Source organism: Macaca thibetana, chromosome 1 (assembly GCF_024542745.1).
Source record: "Macaca thibetana thibetana isolate TM-01 chromosome 1, ASM2454274v1, whole genome shotgun sequence".
NCBI lineage: Eukaryota > Metazoa > Chordata > Mammalia > Primates > Cercopithecidae > Macaca > Macaca thibetana.
The window spans coordinates 129100965-129117826 of NC_065578.1; the positions used below are offsets into that span (position 1 = coordinate 129100965).

The following is a 16862-nucleotide window of genomic DNA, read 5'->3' on the forward strand; positions in this document are numbered from 1 at the left end:
GTGGCCCTGGCCTGTAATCCCAGCACTTTGGGAGGCCAACGAGGGCAGATCACTTGAGCCTAGGAGTTCAAGACCAGCCTGGGCAGCATGGCGAATACTTTGTCTCTATAAAAAATACAAAAATTAGCTGGACATGGTGGCAAATGCCTGTAGTCCCAGCTATGTGGGAGGCTGAGGTAGGAGATCACCTGAGCCTCGGGAGATCAAGGCTTCAGTGAGCCATGATCACGCCACTGCACTCCAGTGTGGGTGACAGGGTGAGACTTCATTTCAAAAGAAAAAAGGCCGTTTGTATATGTTCTTTTGGGAGAAATGTGTATTCAAATCCTTTGCCAATTTCTTAATTAGGTTGTCTTTTTATTGTTATGAGTTCTTTATATAGTCTGGATCTAAATCCCTTATCACATATATGATTAGCAAATATTTTCTCCCACTCTGTGGGTTTTTTCATTTTTTTTCTTCCAAGTTTTATTTTTATTTTGTTTTTTGAGATGGAGTCTTGCCCTGTCACCCAGGTTGAAGAGCAGTGGCATGATCTCGGATGACTGTAACCTCCACCTCCGAGTTCAAGCGATTCTCCTGCCTTAGCCTCCCAAGTAGCTGGGATTACAGGTGTGCGCCACCATGCCTAGCTAATTTTTGTATTTTCAGTAGAGACGGGATTTCTCCATGTTGGCCAGGCTGGTCTCGAACTCCCAACCTCAGGTGATCCACCCAGCTTGGCCTCCTAAAGTGCTGGGATTACAGGCGTGAGCCACCACACCTGGCCTAAAATACCTACATTTTTTAGAGATGGGAGTCTCACTATGTTGCCCAGGCTGGTCTTTAACTCCCTGGACTCAAGCAATCCTCCCATCTTGGTCTCCCAAAGTGCTGGGATTACAGGTGTGAGCCACCATGCCTGGCCTTTTTAAAAAGAGTTTTATAGTTTCATCTCCTACAGTTAGGTTTGTGGTTCATTTTGAGTTTATTTTTGTATATGGTGTGGGGTAGGGGTTCGACTGCCTCCTTTTGCATGTGGATTTCCAGTTGTCCTGACAGCATTTGTTGAAAAGACTACTTTCTCTGTTGAATTATCCTGGCACCCTGCACTTAATTTTTTTCATGCCACCTTGTCTAAGAAGCACTTATATGTTTTATATTCCCAAATTGTCCTCCAAAGAGGTTACAATGGCATATAATCCCATCCATAGAAGCTAAGAGACTGTATCTCAGATTGGGCATTGAAGGTTAGCAAGGACATTAATGAGCTGAAGCTTATCAGGGACACACAGCAGAGTGGAGTGTGCAGGGAGCTTGAGAGTGTCATGAAAGGGGAGGTTGAAGGAAGTAAAAATGTTTCTCTCAGAGAAGAGAAAAAATGCTGGGGAATGTATATCTGGTGGGCCTGAGTTTAAAGCCCCGTTCTGCTCCTTTCCAGCTGAGTAGCCTTGGGTAGCTGTCAGATCCAACTCTGAACCTCAGTTTCATCATGTTAAACCAAGATGGAGACCACAACAACCTTCGTAGGGTTGTTGTGAGGAGTAAATGTATGTAAATATCCCAGCCCACGATAGACTCTCAGTAACGGTAGCTATTGTGACTTTTCTATATGTGGTATATGTGGCTGAGATCATGTGATTGTGGGGGAGCATTGCAGCCATTTGGTGAGTATGAGATTTTTAATGATGACTGATCACATGTAGAAACTTGGATCTACTGGTAAATGTCACTGTCACCCAGAGCAAGGCAGTACTTGAAGTCTTTGCTGTGACACGTTAAGGGGGGGAGAGGCTGTGACTGAGATTGGATGTGACAGCAAGACAGATCCTGAGTGACAGAATGGAACAGAGTAGAAGGAGGCAGACTGCACCAGGCAAAGGTGTGTCCCCAACAGGAGCTGCCTGGGAGTTCAGATGTCAGGGCAGGTGTCTGTCTCTACTGTCCCCTCCCCAACAGACTTCCCTCCCTACTTTCTGAAAGCAAAGAGGAAAGGAGGGAGCTTTCCCCTCAGAAAGGAGATCTTGATCAGAGTGTAGAATCTACAATACCTAAGGAGTTATGGCTTAAGCACCTTTGATATCACCACCCAAAGCTCAGGAAAAGAACCTGCTGGAACTGTGTGTAAAATGGGTGGGGTCGAAGTTAGAGTGGCTTCCCTTCTCAGCTTTAGTCTTCAGAGTGGCCGATAAAAACAGAATCGAAACCTAAGCATTCCTTCCTCCTCTCTGTCCCCCGGGAGAGGGAAGAGAGAATAAATGCCACATCTCATTAAGCTTTTACGAGCTCAGGCGGGCAGAGTGGGCCCACACCGGAGGCAGGCAGAGGGCTGGGGGAGGCTGCAGGAAGGATTCCCCAGTTCTCTCAGGGAAGATGAGTTCCAGAACTTAAAGACCAGCTCCACAGAAAATGAAATAAGGGTTAACAACAGATGTGGGAGTAACAGCTGCTTTTATTAACATCAGAAGGGCAACAGTACAGGAAGTTGGGTAGATGTGGGGACAGCAGAGACTGTGGCAGAGGCAGGACAGAAGATCTACGGAAATTGCCTGGAAGAGTAGCTGTAAGGCATGAGAATCCTGAGGGTAGAAGAGAAAAGGGAAAGACTCCTCTTGGATCTTATGAAGCTGAAATAACAAGATCTTAAACATGAGTGAGGACTCTTTTGCCCCAACCTAAGGTGACTTTAAATCCAAGGTATAAAACATGGCATGGATATTAGTTTGAATAGGGAAAATGAGAACTCTCTTTGAGCTTAAAAAAAAAAAAAAAAAGAAAGCATTAAAACCCTGATTAAGGCTGCACAATGATCCAGTGTGTAAGGATGGGAGAGAGAATAAATACCCTAGTGACCCACATATTAAACAGACCACAAACAAGAGAACAAGACTTGAGGCTAATGGAAGGTCAACTTGCCCATGCTGCCACGGGGGGCAACAGTGCCACAATGCCACGTGGGCACTAACACACACTGTATCCCCCCAGTCCCTGCCCGGGTTGAAGGGTGTGCAGATCACAGCAGCAGAGCTGCCTAGACTCAGGCAGGGCAGGAACACCCACTGCTGATGCAGTGGGAGGTAGGGATGGGGAGCCTGGCCCTGGCTTTGTGCGAGTGCAAAGAGAAGGAACACAGAGGTGAAATCAAGTCGCTGGGGCAGCGCTTGTGATATTGGGGTGACCGTGGGAGGGCAGTAGCAGACACAAGAATAATGGCCTTCCCAGGCCAAGGTCCATGTTCTACCATCTGGCAGGAAAGCCAGGGGTTTATCATACATGATAAAACCCACACAGCTGGACTCTGGGCAAGGCCCATTTTAGCCAATTAGAAGATACACTGTCTGTGGCCAGGCAAACAAGCTCCTCCCAGCTGGGGAAGAGGTGAGAATCCCTGGGCCTTGACCAGTCCTGAGGTCTGGGTGTCTGCAGGGAAGCGCAGTGGTGAAGAAAGCATCCAGCAAGGTAAGAGGGGCTTGGGTAGCACCCTTTGCTTCTGTCACTTCCGCAAAAACTTCTTGTTGAGGAGGAAGATGAGAAGGTTGACATTGACTTTGGCCTTGTTGAAGAGTTTCATGACAGCCACACCCTCATACTGGAGCTGCAGGAGGTCCTAGGAGGGAAGAGGCAGGGAGGGGAGTTTAAGGGCTTCTGAATGTGGTCCAGTCAGATGGTGTACAAAACACTCACATCATGGGGCCTTCTGCAGTCACCAGTGGCACTGGCCACTGAAGTAGGGCATTGAAATCCCACTTCACAAATGAGGAGACTGAGGCAAGAGAGGTACAGTGACTTCATCAAATGTCAGCTCAAGCAGAACCAGGGATTGAAATTGTTTTCCTTATTTTATTTATTTATTTTTTTGAGACACAGTCTCACTCTGTCTCCCAGGCTAGAGTGCAGTGGCGTGATCTCGGCTCACTGCAATTTCTGCCTCCCAGGTTCAAGTGATTCTCCTGCTTCAGCCTCCTGAGTAGCTGGGATTACAGTCAGGTGCCACCACACCAGGCTAATTTTACCACACCAGGCTAATTTTTGTGTTTAGTAGAGATGGGGTTTCACCATATTGGCCAGGCTGGTCTCGAACTGCTGACCTTGTGGTCCGCCCGCCTCGGCCTTCCAAAGTTCTGGAACTACAGGCGTGAGCCACTGCACCCAGCCAAAATCATTTTTCTTACTCAAAAGGCAAAACAGCAGAGCAAAAAGATTTGGATTTAAAACTACTGCTTGGCCGGGCACAGTGGCTCATGCCTGTAATCCCAGCACTTTAGGAGGCCGAGATGGGCAGATCACAAGGTCAGCAGTTTGAGACCAGCCTGACCAACATGGTGAAACCCCGTCTCTACTAAAAACACACAAAAAGTTAGCCAGGAGTGGTGGTGTGTGCCTGTAACCCCAGCTACTCAGGAGCGGAGGCAGGAGAATCGCTTGAACCTGGGAGGCAGAGGTTGCAGTGAGCCGAGATCGTGCCATTGCACTCCAGCCTGGGAGATGGAGTGAGATTCCGTCTCAAACCAACAAACAAAAAAACCAAAAAAGCAACAACAACAAAACCCCAAAACACCACTGCTTCACTCCTTTCCTGAACACTGGCCTATGACTTAGGCCAGCTTCTTAACCTTTTAGCCTAGAGCTTGTAAAATAGGGATAATACTTCAGAGCTGTGGAGAGGATTAAAGGAGGTAACATGTAAAGTCCTTGACATGTGATAGGGCTTCAAATATTAATCCTGCTTCTGACACCAGCAGCCCACTCCACTCTCCCTGATGCTGGGTCTGTGTCAGGGCATGGGGAAAGGGGGGCTGGGGCTGCAAAGACCCCCACCCTTCTCTTCAGGAACAGACAATACTGATTGGGTGAAAAACTGAGCTGGTGTCATCTGAGGACTAGGGAAGTGAGGCCAGTTGCTCTCTTCAGGCCAGCACCTAAAGCCCAGCAGGTGTCCTGCAGGCTCACGGGACTGTCCCCTCACCTGATAGTGAAGCTGAAATCGCTCCATGTCCACACCCAGGAACTTGGCATTTACTTCAAACTTTCCTGCCTCATCTCCCGGGGTGATGTCAAAGATGACGTTTCTGAAGCTGTCAGGAACAGGATTCAAAACAGGAACCCACTGCCTCTTTCCAGGGCTACAGCCACATTCTTGCACCTACTGCTCCTCATCCTGGGCAGCGGTGTCATCCAGAGCCAGCTTTCCCTCTGTCACTCCCAGAGGGTCCAGCTCGCTGTCTTCTCCTAGTTTTACTTCTGCTCCCCACACCATCTCTTTATCTGCCCCGCCCTACCCAGCTGTTCTCACCTCTGGAAAGCTTTCCCAGTACCCTCGCCTCAGGGCATCTAGAACTGTGCTAGACCATGTCCACAGCCCTTCACTTTCTGTCTGGGCATGCTCTGTCTCCACCATCATTCTAGCAGCTCCTTCAAGACCGGGACCATGCTTCTCCTTCTCTTCCACCCGGTGCCCAGCCCACAGCTCCACCCCCAAGTTAGAGGACAGGAAGGGGCTGACATCCTGCCCTCCAAAGACACATACTGAGAGGCGGGAAGATCTTCAATTTCCACCAAGACACCCTTTTCCAGAAGCTGAGCAGCAGTGTAATGAAGAGAAGGCTGCTTCTTCCCCTTCCCAGAACTCCTGATTAAAAGAAGTCCCCAGAGAATTCATCCAACAAACACTTTACCACCAAAGAAACTTGTTTTTTGTGGCTGGAAAGGAAATGAGACCCCAAGAAAGACTTCTCACTGATGGACGACAGAGGAGGAGGGCTGCACTTGAGCCCAAGACTTTGTAAGTGAGGCTCAAAGACCAGACTTACGAAGGGACCGTGCTGTGCTGGGTGAGATTCCCCTTTCACAGCTGGGAGATAGTGGGGCAAAGGTGACATGGGCAGGGGTGAGAAGTCACACATAACCGTCCAAGTACGAGAAAGCAGCACCTACATGGAGTCGGGGGCCAGGTGGTCCAGGCAGGCCCGGATGTACTGGCTGTAGTAGTCACCCTGCTCCTCATAGAAGGTGGTCTTAGCGCTCAGGCCCTGTAATGTGGCCTGCAGCTTCACCAGCTCCGCCTTCCGCCTGTGCCTGTGTCTGTGCTGGTTGCGGATGTCCTGGGGTTGGGGAACAGAGGGAGGGATGAGTGGTCCTTCCTGGCAGGAGAGACTTAGGGCCTGACACAAGCCCAAGAGTTACACACTGAGGCTCTTCGGAAGAACAGGCTTCAGGGCTGTTTTCCTAGAAGGAAAATCTCAAGGATGGTATTCCAAATCCTTAAGGCATGTCCTCAGGGCCTCTGTCCATTGAGGACTAACTGGTTTCAAGGCCTTTGTTTTTTGGTAAAAGAAAGTTGCAAGGATACTTTTGTAGGTCATAAGCTGAGGATTGGGTTTTCATGCTCATGTGTGAGATATGCTTCTCTCAAACCTTCTGACCTGGGCACATTACCCAGCTAATGTGGAAAAAAAAAAAAAAAGAGTTGCAAGAACACCCTCCTCCCTGAGTAATTTCAAGATCTTTCCTTCAGGCCAGGTGTGGTGATTCACACCTGTAATCCCAGCACTTTGTGAGAGCCTAAGGCAGGCAGATTACTTGAGGTCAGGAGTTTGAGAACAGCCTGGCCAACATGGTGAAACCCTGTCTCTACTAAAAATACAAAAATTTGGCCAGGTGCAGTGGCTCATACCTGTAATCCCAGCATTTTGGGAGGTCAAGGTGGGCGGACCCTGAGGTCAGGAGTTTGAAACCAGCCAGGTCAACATGGTGAAACCATGTCTCTTACTAAAAATACAAAAATTAGCCAGGTGTGGCAGCGCGCACCTGTAATCCCAGCTACTTGGGAGGCTGAGGCAGGAGAATCGCTTAAACCCAGGAGGTGAAGGTTGCAGTGAGCCAAGATCACACCACTGCTCTCCAGCCTGGATGACAGAGTGAGACTTTGTCTCAAAAAAAAAAAAAAAAAAAAGATGTTTCCTTCAAAACGGACCCTCAGCCTTCCTCTAGCTGGTGACAATTTTGGGTGGGCACTCATCAGGAGGGGCCCACCAACATTTATGGATTAACATGTACATGCACATGCACACACACACATACACAAAGGCACACGGAGCCCAGGCCCAGGTTGTTACCTTGGCCAGCTCGTCCACTAGCCCCTGGTAGCCATTTCTGGCGCTGACCAACCCCAGGGCTTCAAGTTGGCGCAGGTTCCGCAGGACACGCCGCTGCTTCTCTGCCAGTGGCAGGAGGGAGTGAGCTGTCAGTGAGCGGTGTCGTCGCAGTGGCTCCGGTGTCTGGGCTGCACAGGCCTGGCGTCGGCTCATCAGCTGCTTGTGAGCTGCTTCCTGGGGACACAGGGATGCTGGAGGGGTCTACCAGGCCCTACCAGTCTGCTCCCACACCAGGGAAGACTCCATGGGCACCAGCAACAAAGGGAGGCCTGAGATTTTTCTGGGTATCATTAAGAAAGTGCCCCAGAGCCCAGCCTCTGCAGGGTATGGCTGGGGCAGGGCATAGCTTATGAAGAATATCAAGGTATAACATCGTAACACATGGTGTCACACATGGGAGGGCCTCATAGATCACCTCATAGATCACCACAGGGGAAGAGTGGCTCAAAGAAGACCCAAACCCAGGTCACGGCATAAAGGATTCCGGACAGACACTAGCTGTGACTTCCCAACAATGGATCTTTCTGATGGCCCAGGATGTTTGGGGGCATTTCCCTGTCTGTTTCGTTTTGGGACATACCTCTACTGGCCATCCCCACCTTTTCTCTGGGAAGACCCTGGTTCAGTCTTTGCTCCATCAGGCCCAACATGCCCCTGGCCCCCCACCTGCCTACTACCTTCTCCTGCCTCCAGGCTTTCTAGCAGACCACTCTTCTGAGTACAGGCCTTCCAGGGGTGCCTTCCCAGACCGCCTCTCGGCGCCCCCCATAGCCCTAGTGTTGGTGCTTGTTTCAGTGTGTGCAGTGGGGAGAGGGGTGGGGCCCCATGACTCTGTAGCCTGAGGCTTCCCAAGGCTAAAGCTGTGTCCCTCACCCTGTAGGCCTCCAGAGTTTTCATTACTGGTGAGCACAGGTGGCTGCTTCTGGCCGACTGTGGGTGAGGTTCAGAGGAGGGAAGCAGCAGCGGTGCAGTTGGGGTGAGGCGGGGATGAATGAGATAGAACCTGTGGGCTGGCGCAGCTACCCACCTGCTCTCTGGAAGCCGAGAGGGACAGGATCTCCTTGAGGGTGTCCCCGGGATGGAACTGTATGATATCGGCCAACAGCTGCTTGGTGCTGCACAAGGAGGCAGTGACAGAGGAGAGGTAAGGGGCAGGGGAAGGGCCTGGACATGGGACTGGCCAGAGGTCTAAGAGTAAGTGGACCATGCTCTATAGCATGGCTGCTAGGAGGTAAGGAGAGAGAGTGAGGGATAGGGGATGTCGTAGACTAGGATACCTTCCCCACAAACTATCTTCCTTTGAGTCCTTCAGCTGAGCACACATGTCCTTCCAGCCCAGCCATCCCTTCTCCTTAGCTCTCAATGCATCTGACACCCACTGCCCTCTTGGTGGTGCTGTGTTCAGCCCTAGCCCGACCCTGCTCTCAGCCCTTTGATGGGCAGGACAAAGACGATACTCAGCTCACTTGTTTTTTTGTTTTTTGTTTTTTTGAGATGGAGTTTCACTCCTGTCACCAGGTTGGAGTGCAATGGCATGATCTCAGCTCACTGCAACCTCCACCTCCAAGGTTCAAGTGATTCTCCTGCCTCAGTCTCCCAAGTGGCTGGGATTACAGGTGCTTGTCACCACGCCTGGTTAATTTTTTAATTTTTAGTAGAGACAGGGTTTCACCATGTTGGCCAGGCTGGTCTCGAACTCCTGACCTCAGGTGATCCACCTGCCTCGGCCTCCCAAAGTGCTGGGATTACAGATGTGAGCCACTGCGCCTGGTCAGCTCACTTGTTTATTGAGTGCATGAGTGGGTGGAAGGGGGGTTGCCTTGTTGGCAGGGAGTTTGAGCTGGCACTTTGGCTCCACTTCCGCCCAGATGACCAGCCCACCCCTACTGGGGATCCTCCCTCACTTTTGTAGAACTGGGGAAGAAAAGCCCCATGCCCATCTCCTGACCATCACACTCAACAAGAGTGTGGAATTAGGCTGGGCGTGGTAGCTCACACCTGTAATTCCAGCACTTTGGGAGCCCAAGGCAGGCAGATCACTTGAGGTCAGGAGTTCAAAACCAGGCCAGCCAACATGGTGAAACCCCATCTCTACTAAAAATACAAAAATTGGCCGGGGTTGGTGGCAAGCACCTGTAGTCCCAGCTACTTGGGAGGCTGAGGCAGGAGAATCGCTTGAACCCAGAAGGTGGAGGTTGCAGTGAGCTGAGTTTACGTCACTGCACTCCAGCCTGGGTGACAGAGTGAGACTCTGTATCCAAAAAAAAAAAAAGCAGAATTAGAACATGAGCTCTACAACCCACTGGCTATGGAACTTTGGATAAATCACATAACTACTGAGTCTTTCCTCAACTATGAAGAGGAGAAGCCACCATCTACCTCATAGCTTGTCTCTAAGAATAAACGATAACATATAAAAAAGCATTTGGGCCAGGCGCTGTGGGTCAAGCCTGTAATCCTAGCACTTTGGGAGGCTGAGGCAGGTGGATGGCTTTGAGACCAGGAGTTTGAGGCCAGGTTGGGCAACATGGCGAAATTCTGTCTCTACTTGAAAAAAGAAAAAAGCCATTTGGTAAACAGCACAATATGCAAACATCTGCTGTTGCCAATATCTTCATCATTCCTTTACTTTCAGTACAACACAGAGCAAAAAGCTGAGGATATCAGACAGAAAACAGCCAAGGCTGCAGCAAGGGGAATAAAGGTAGGCGTCAGGGAGAACTTCCTGAAGGATAAGGGAGCCCAGGAAGAAAGTGAAATGGGCGCCTCAAAGTAAGGCCATTTTACTGGCCTCAGGGCTGGGGAGCTTAGGTAGGCAGGGGCAGAGGCTGGTGTCACCCACCTCAGAAGCAGGCTACGGGTGTTGGAGTCATCAGTGTCTGCCTCCAGTCCTTCAAACTTGTTGGTCAGTGTCAGGGACACTTCTAGCTTGCTCAGGTCCGTGTGCCCATCTGCAGCAATGCTCTCCCCTGAGGTGTGGTGAGGAATGAGAGGGAGACAGGCATACACACGCACGCACGCACGCACACACACACGCACCGATCGGGTCATGTTAAATCGGCTGCTCTACATGCCCCTCTTCCAAGAAGTTTTCCCACACTGACCTGCAGAACCACCCTGTGTCCCCAACCCTTAGCACCGATGGAAGGGCTGTTACCCACAGAGCATAGCCTCGTGTTACTGGGGCTGTGCCACCCCCACACCCTCAGCCCTGGGTGCCCTGAGGGTAGAGGAGCCATGCCTCCCCCAGCCTGCAGCTCCTGGCTCTCTCTAATCACCATCTTCATTCTATCCTTCCTCCCAGTAAGTTGGCTTCCTCCTATTCCGTGGCCCAGAAACGCCTCCTTCTCAGAGAAACCTAATGAGACCCTTATCCCCGTGCCTCTTTCACATCATTTAATTGGCCATTTACCTGATGATCACGGGTCCCTCTACCGTCTGTCTACCTTCTCCACTTCAATCTGTGTCCCTGTGCCCATGTCAGGACTAGAGGGAGAGTATGGAACTAGCCGCCTGGCACAAGACCTAGACTGCATGGGCGCGCTCACATGGCCTGTCTGCCTGCCTGTCCCTCCCTCCCTGCAGGCCCCTTAGCTGGCCCCGGCTGCCAAGGAGGGCACACACCAATAAGGTCAGGGATGGTGGGCAGCTCCCCAAGGTCCTCCAAGAGCTCATGCAGGGGGTCTTGGTGATCAGAGGCAATGCAGTCCTGGTGCTCCAGTAACAGCTGCAGGACAGAGGAAGAAAAGGAAATGCAGGGTCTGAGCCAGGTCTTCTCCCTGGGGCCAGCCCACTACCCCATCACAGGCTACCAAACCCCTGCCCACCCAGTCAACACTCTCCAGATCTCAGCTCCTCACCCTGTGCGTGTTGACCAGCTCCCCCACGGTAATGTACACCACAGGTTTGGCCACAGCCACCATGTCTGAGTACTCGTCCACTGCAAAACGCTCCTCTGGCTCTGGCACCTGGCAGGCTCTATGGATGAACTTCCTATCCAAAGGGAGGGTGTGTGAGAGAGCGGGGAGGGCCAGCACCCCACACATCTTCTGTCTCCATCCTTTCCCCAGCCTTCTCCAGCGATTGCTCAGGCCAATTTGGACTCTCCAGTCTCAGCTTCTGCCCTCTGTCCTGTCCTACCTCCGTCCCAGTGACCCCTCAAGCCAATCTCTCTTAATAGTCTCCTTTTCTCTCCACTGAGGAGTCCTTCCAACAACCTATCCTCCACCCCACTCATTACGCTCTTCCCTTCTATTTATGCCTCTTGTCCTCATGGATTCTGGAGGGGAGAAGCGGGATGTCAAAGATGAGAAGAGGGAAGAAAGGGGACAGAGAGGAAAGGGACCCAAGACCTGAACTTGAGGTGTGTTTCCTCCAGATAGTCATTCAGGACCCGCAGGTGCTGGCTCTGCCCAGAGAAGGCCTTGCCAGCCGCAGCGTGCTGTAGGAGCTGAGCCACAGCTCCCAGGGCATGGCGCTGGGGGGCAGCCAGGGTGCCACCAGCTGCCATGGCCACAATGTCGAAGGCGTCAGGAGCCACCACAGCTGGGTTCAGGAAGCGGTAGTACAGGAGGTTCCCGACCACCTGAGGGCAGAGAAGACTCTCCCAGAAGTGTCCAGGGGCCACCTTGACTGGTGCAGCCCCACATTCCCAGCTTGCTTGGCTGGAAGGGATACCTGGGCCAACCCCCTCACTTCAAAGAAAACAGGCCCAGAGCAGGCAGGCAACTTTCTCAAGGCCACACAGCAAACCTGAGCAAGAGCTGGGACTTGAACCTAGATCTCCTGACAAGAAGCCAGTGTTGCCCACTCTGTTCGCTCATGCCCCAGCGTGAGCCAGGCTCCATTTACAAGGGGCAGCATATTTCCCTCCTTGGATTTTTATGGCATAGGATTTTTTGTGTTTTTGTTTCGGTCTGAGGATCGCAGGTACCAGCAAAGCAAAGGAGGGATTGGAAGGTGGGGGTGGGAAGATAACACTTGCCTTATAGACCTCGCTGTCTGTGGCGTCAGGGAATTTCTCTGCCAGAGTTGCCTTCAGGACTTTGGCCACATATCGCATCCCGTACCTGGGGACAAAGAAACAGGTGCACTGTGCCTGTGCCTCTGGCCATCTCTCTCTGCCAGATATAAGAGCTTGAGTGCATGGCTGTCTCTCCTCCCCCAGGCTCAGCCACTCCAGAGTGGAGCTCAAGCACTGTCCCTCCACTATACATAGCCACCTCCCTGCTGCCTTCCTCTGAACATCTCTGGGCCTTGTCTATCCCTCCTGCCTTGTGTCAGTAGTCAGGACCAGGGGCCTATTATCTACTAAATGTCTCACACAGCCTCCAACCTGGCTTGAGAACCTCTTCTTTGAGACTCTCTGGTCTCCCCTACAGAGCACTCCAGATCACCACAGTCATCCCCCATCCCCCAGAGGCACTGTTAACCTAAAGCTTGGGTATTTGACACTCACAGCCAAAACCCTGTCCTAGGACAGCCTAGGTGGCTCCGAGGTAGTCAACCTTGTCAGCTGTCACAGAGCACCTGTGAGTGGCCTAGTCTGGGCTAGAGGCAGGGTCCCAAGGAGATCAAGTAGCCAGGAGGAGAAGCTCCAGTTTGGACTCCACCACCAACCAGAGATATTATCTTAGGCTATTTCCTTCCCCTTTGTAAGTCTGTCCCCTGGTCTAGAAAATGGGAATGATCATTCTTGCCCTCTCTTCTCACAGGGTTTTTTGAGGATCAAGTGAAATTATGTCTGCGAGAGTAATGCATAATGGTAGAGTACTATTCAAATGTGCTAGACTTCATTATCATTATTATTCTTATTATGGATGTGCCACCTACAAATGTAATTAAATTCGTTTAAAAGCAATTTCCCCTCCTAGGGTACCAGAGACAGAAGTTTACAGCTCATTGTGTACTTTCCTTTCTTAAGCCTAGAACAATCTTTTCTTACTCCTAATTGTAAACTCTTAATCCAGTTCTCCAGGTTTGGGGAGCAGGGTTATGAACTCTATGGGTTCCCCCTTTCAGCATCCTCATCTTGCCCTGGGCACTCCAGCCTGGGCAACAGAGTGAGACCCTGTCTCAAAAATAATAAAAAATAAAGAAAAACAAACAAAAGAATGAAATCCTGCCATTTTCGACAACATAGATGAACCTAGAGGTTCGTGTTAAGTGACATAAGCCAAACACGGAAGGACGAATACTGCATGATCTCACTCATATGTGGAATCTAAAAAAGGTGATTTCACAGGAGTAGAGAGTAGAATGGTGGTTACCAGAGCCTGGGGAAGGCAGGAGAGGGGGAGAGAAGATGGGGAGAGGTTGGTCAATGGGTACAAAGTTATAGTCAGGCGGGAAGAATAAATTCTGGTGCTCTATTGCACAGGAGGTGACTATAGTTGATAATAATGTATTGTATATCTCAAAATAGCTAGAAGAGAGGATTTTGAATGTTCTCACCACAAATAAATGTTTGAAGTAATAGATATGCTAATTACCTTGATTTCATCATTCATTGCACAATGTATATATGTATCAAAACATCACACTGTACCCTCTGAACATGTACAATTATTATGTGTCAAAAAATAAATGTAGAAAACCAAATGTATTGACTAAATTTAAAGAAAAGAGAGAACTATAAAGTACTTTATGGGCTTAAAATATTTATTTTTGATATTAGGAACTGAAGAGTCCCATTTTCTCCTCATTTGCTCTTAGATAATAAAGTGTCCCTGAGATCATTTTAGGGTCCCTGCTCTGGTTCCACTGACATCTTACCAGGCCACATGCAGACCTACATGCCATCTTTCAGCTCAGCTGTCTAGAAGGAGCTTGGAGCATTCCCCACATCTCTCCAGGAACCCCTCTGAGTACCCCTGGCTCTATCTCCCTCCCTGCCTTCCTCCCTGCAGGACTATCACCCTGCTCTGCTCCCCATGGTGGCCTGGCCCTCTCAAAATCCCATGTGTAGGCTGGGGTGGGACTGTTGCACATACGGAATTTGGTCCACAGATGAAGTAATGGCTACAAGGAACTTATCAGTCATGGCGAGGAGGTTGCGTAGGGCGATATCCAGTTGTCTCTGGACCTCGGGGTGGCTCAAGGCCTGCTCCGGGGTGACATCATACGGGAGATGGCTATGAGCAGAGAGAGACAAGGTATAAACAGGAGCACCCTCCAATGGCCTCCTTCCCCAAGGCCCTATTCCTTAACCTCTTGTCTAACAACAAGATCTTATACAGATGTGCTAAGGACAGCTCAGCATGCTAAAGGAGAAAGGGCCAGAATGAGAGTAAGGACTGGAGAAATGCAATCGGGAGGTGAAGAAGAGTTGGAGTATCTACAGGGAAGCTGGAAGAATGTAGGAAGAAACAGAGAACCTGGAATCTATGGACACTTCTAAGGGGAACAGATGACAAGCAGGCGGCTGCGCTGCAAATAGTCTTTGGGAGTTTGGAATAATGGAGAGGCTGGGCCAGAGCCTTATAGTTTCCTCACTTAAAGCCTCCTGTGCCATCCAGAACAGCCACCAGGATTGCCTGCTCGCCTCCATGGCTATGTTTCCCTAGCACCTAGAGACCTGAGCAATGACCCCAGGCGATAAGGGCAACCTATTTCTCCCACTATCTCGTTTGCCTATTCATCTATAAATAGAAATATTCATCTATACCCCTATAAATAGGAGTCCATGTCCTAACTCCCAGCAATTTTTTTTTGGTAGGGGGGACAGAGTCTCACTCTATTGCCCAGAGCTGGAGTGCAGTGGCACGATCTTAGCTCACCGCAACCTCTGCCTCCCAGGTTCAAGTGATTCTCTTGCCTCAGCCTCCCGAGTAGCTGGGACTACAGGAGTACGCCACAACACAAGGTTAATTTTTGTATTTTTAGTAGAGATGGGGTTTCACCATGTTGGCCAGGCTAGTCTCAAACTCCTGACCTTAGGTGATCCGCCCACCTTGAGCCCCCAAAGTGCTGGGATTACAGGCGTGAGCCACTGGGCCCAGCCCTACTGCCAGCAAATTTGACACATCATTTGCAAGCACTGACATAGCAATTAAGCACATTTGCATATTCATCTGTACTCATTTTAGTTAAGCCCACCAGGTCTGGAGTCATTTACATTAGTTTCATGTTAATTATCAGAGGGGGTCTAAAAGACTACCTTATTCATGCCTAAAAAGCTGGTATCATATTTGCATAAATCAGCACGCCCATTTATATGCCACCTTCAAAGTACCCCCAAGCTTCCCCAGTAGGGTCGAGACACAGCTGATCAAAAAGAGCTCTCCCTCTGCCCATGTGCTCACCTGCGCTGCCCTGTCTGGGCCTCAGTCTGGTTGATCCAGTTCTTATAGAGGTGGACAGGGTCTGTGTGGACGCTGAGCACTTTGTCCTCTAGCACATCCTGGATAACCTTGCCCAGAATCTCCTGCAGGGCACTCTGTCCCCGCCCATTGCGGTAGAATCTCACCACCAGCCTCACCACTGTTGGGTTGCCTGTCACCACGTCCTGGGGCTGCTCCACCTTTGACCTGTGGTTTAAGAGGTCATTGAAGCTAGTCTTCTGCCTCTGTGTAGGACAAACCGTTACTTTTCCTTTTTGAGATTTTGGCTCTCAAAGCCTGCCCTGGTGTCCCTGCTCTTAAGGAATGTCTTGATATCTCTCTCATCCTTTGTGTTAGCATGTCAGCCCATATCCTCCCACTGTGCTGTCCCAGATGTTTTACAGTTTCTCCACAGGAGGCAGACAAGAGAGGTCTTCTGATTCCATTTCTACCCTTAAGCCTCAACAAGCTGTCACCTTGTGAAGAAGCCAACAGGGGCATCTCTTAACCCATTCTCTCCCCATTCCTTTGTGTCTGGAGAGCCTACTTGACTTCCTCCTGGAGTGCTGTCTTGAACAGCTGGAGCAGGAGATAGGCCTCTCGGCGGCTGGAGGCATAGTTGTACAGGCTGAAAATCACTGCCTCCATGAACTTGGTGGTTTTGTTCTGTGGCATCTGAAAGATCAGCTTGGCCAGGTAGATGGGCTGAGTCTGCAAGCAAGAGGGGAGACAGGAATGGCTGACCATGTACTTCAAGGACCAGTGATAGGATAAAGAAAGGTTTTCCCTCGATGGAAATCTGGAATGGAGAAAGCACTACCACACTTTCTCCAGGTGCTAGTGACATTCCAGACAAACAGGGGAAGAGGTAGTCTCTTTTCCTGGGGATAAGGAATTAAGATTATGGGAAAGGACACCTTGCATGGTGTCAAAGGCACAGACAAGAAGGCCTTGAAGTCTCAGACCCTCAGGAGATGGGAGAGACTTCTCCTTGGAAAGTCCTCTGCTAACCTGGAGCAGGTAGAAGAGGTGTTGGTATGCTTCTAGTTTCTGCCGTTTCTCTTTGCTCAGTGACTTTAATCCCTTCTGCTTGTCCAGAACCATCATATCCGACAGCTGTTCCTTATTCCTCTTGGTCAGCTTCTTGCAGTGGGAGACCACTTCCTGCAGGGGTGGAGGAATGGGTGATACAACCAGCCTAGGCCATCCCAGGGCACAGAACGTATGGTCCAGAATCAGTGCCTTGAAGAGCCAGGGCTTTCTGCTGTTCAAGGAACAGGCATAAGCTGGGGGAGATAAGCAGTTCTAGGGTGAGGAAGGGCCCCTCCTAGTGCCCTGAGACCCCATCTGGTTCCTCTCCTGTCATGGGAGTGAGTCTCCAAAGAGAATTGGGTTGCCAGGCTGAGGA

The 16862-nt window shown here is 50.4% G+C and overlaps 1 protein-coding gene and 1 non-coding gene across 3 annotated transcripts in view; one reads left to right on the top strand and one right to left on the bottom strand.

The window, feature by feature from the left end:
- Positions 1–2413: 2413 nt before the first annotated feature.
- Positions 2414–16862, bottom strand: part of IQGAP3 (IQ motif containing GTPase activating protein 3) — a 45050-nt gene continuing 30601 nt past the window's right edge. For both annotated transcript variants that reach the window (XM_050752355.1, XM_050752344.1), the window contains exons 24-38: positions 16466–16618; positions 16002–16165; positions 15437–15661; positions 14126–14266; positions 12118–12202; positions 11486–11718; positions 10994–11126; positions 10758–10860; positions 9976–10102; positions 8161–8248; positions 7095–7307; positions 5914–6080; positions 5507–5608; positions 4946–5054; positions 2414–3586 (exon numbers count right to left, since the gene is read on the bottom strand). In XM_050752355.1, the coding sequence (XP_050608312.1) occupies positions 3473–3586; positions 4946–5054; positions 5507–5608; positions 5914–6080; positions 7095–7307; positions 8161–8248; positions 9976–10102; positions 10758–10860; positions 10994–11126; positions 11486–11718; positions 12118–12202; positions 14126–14266; positions 15437–15661; positions 16002–16165; positions 16466–16618 (2157 nt within the window). In that variant the 3' untranslated portion in view covers positions 2414–3472. The remainder of the gene's footprint in view (positions 3587–4945; positions 5055–5506; positions 5609–5913; positions 6081–7094; positions 7308–8160; positions 8249–9975; positions 10103–10757; positions 10861–10993; positions 11127–11485; positions 11719–12117; positions 12203–14125; positions 14267–15436; positions 15662–16001; positions 16166–16465; positions 16619–16862) is intronic.
- Positions 6325–6424, top strand: LOC126945672 (small nucleolar RNA U13). The gene has a single exon (XR_007722516.1). It is a non-coding gene; the product is annotated as a small nucleolar RNA U13 (small nucleolar RNA).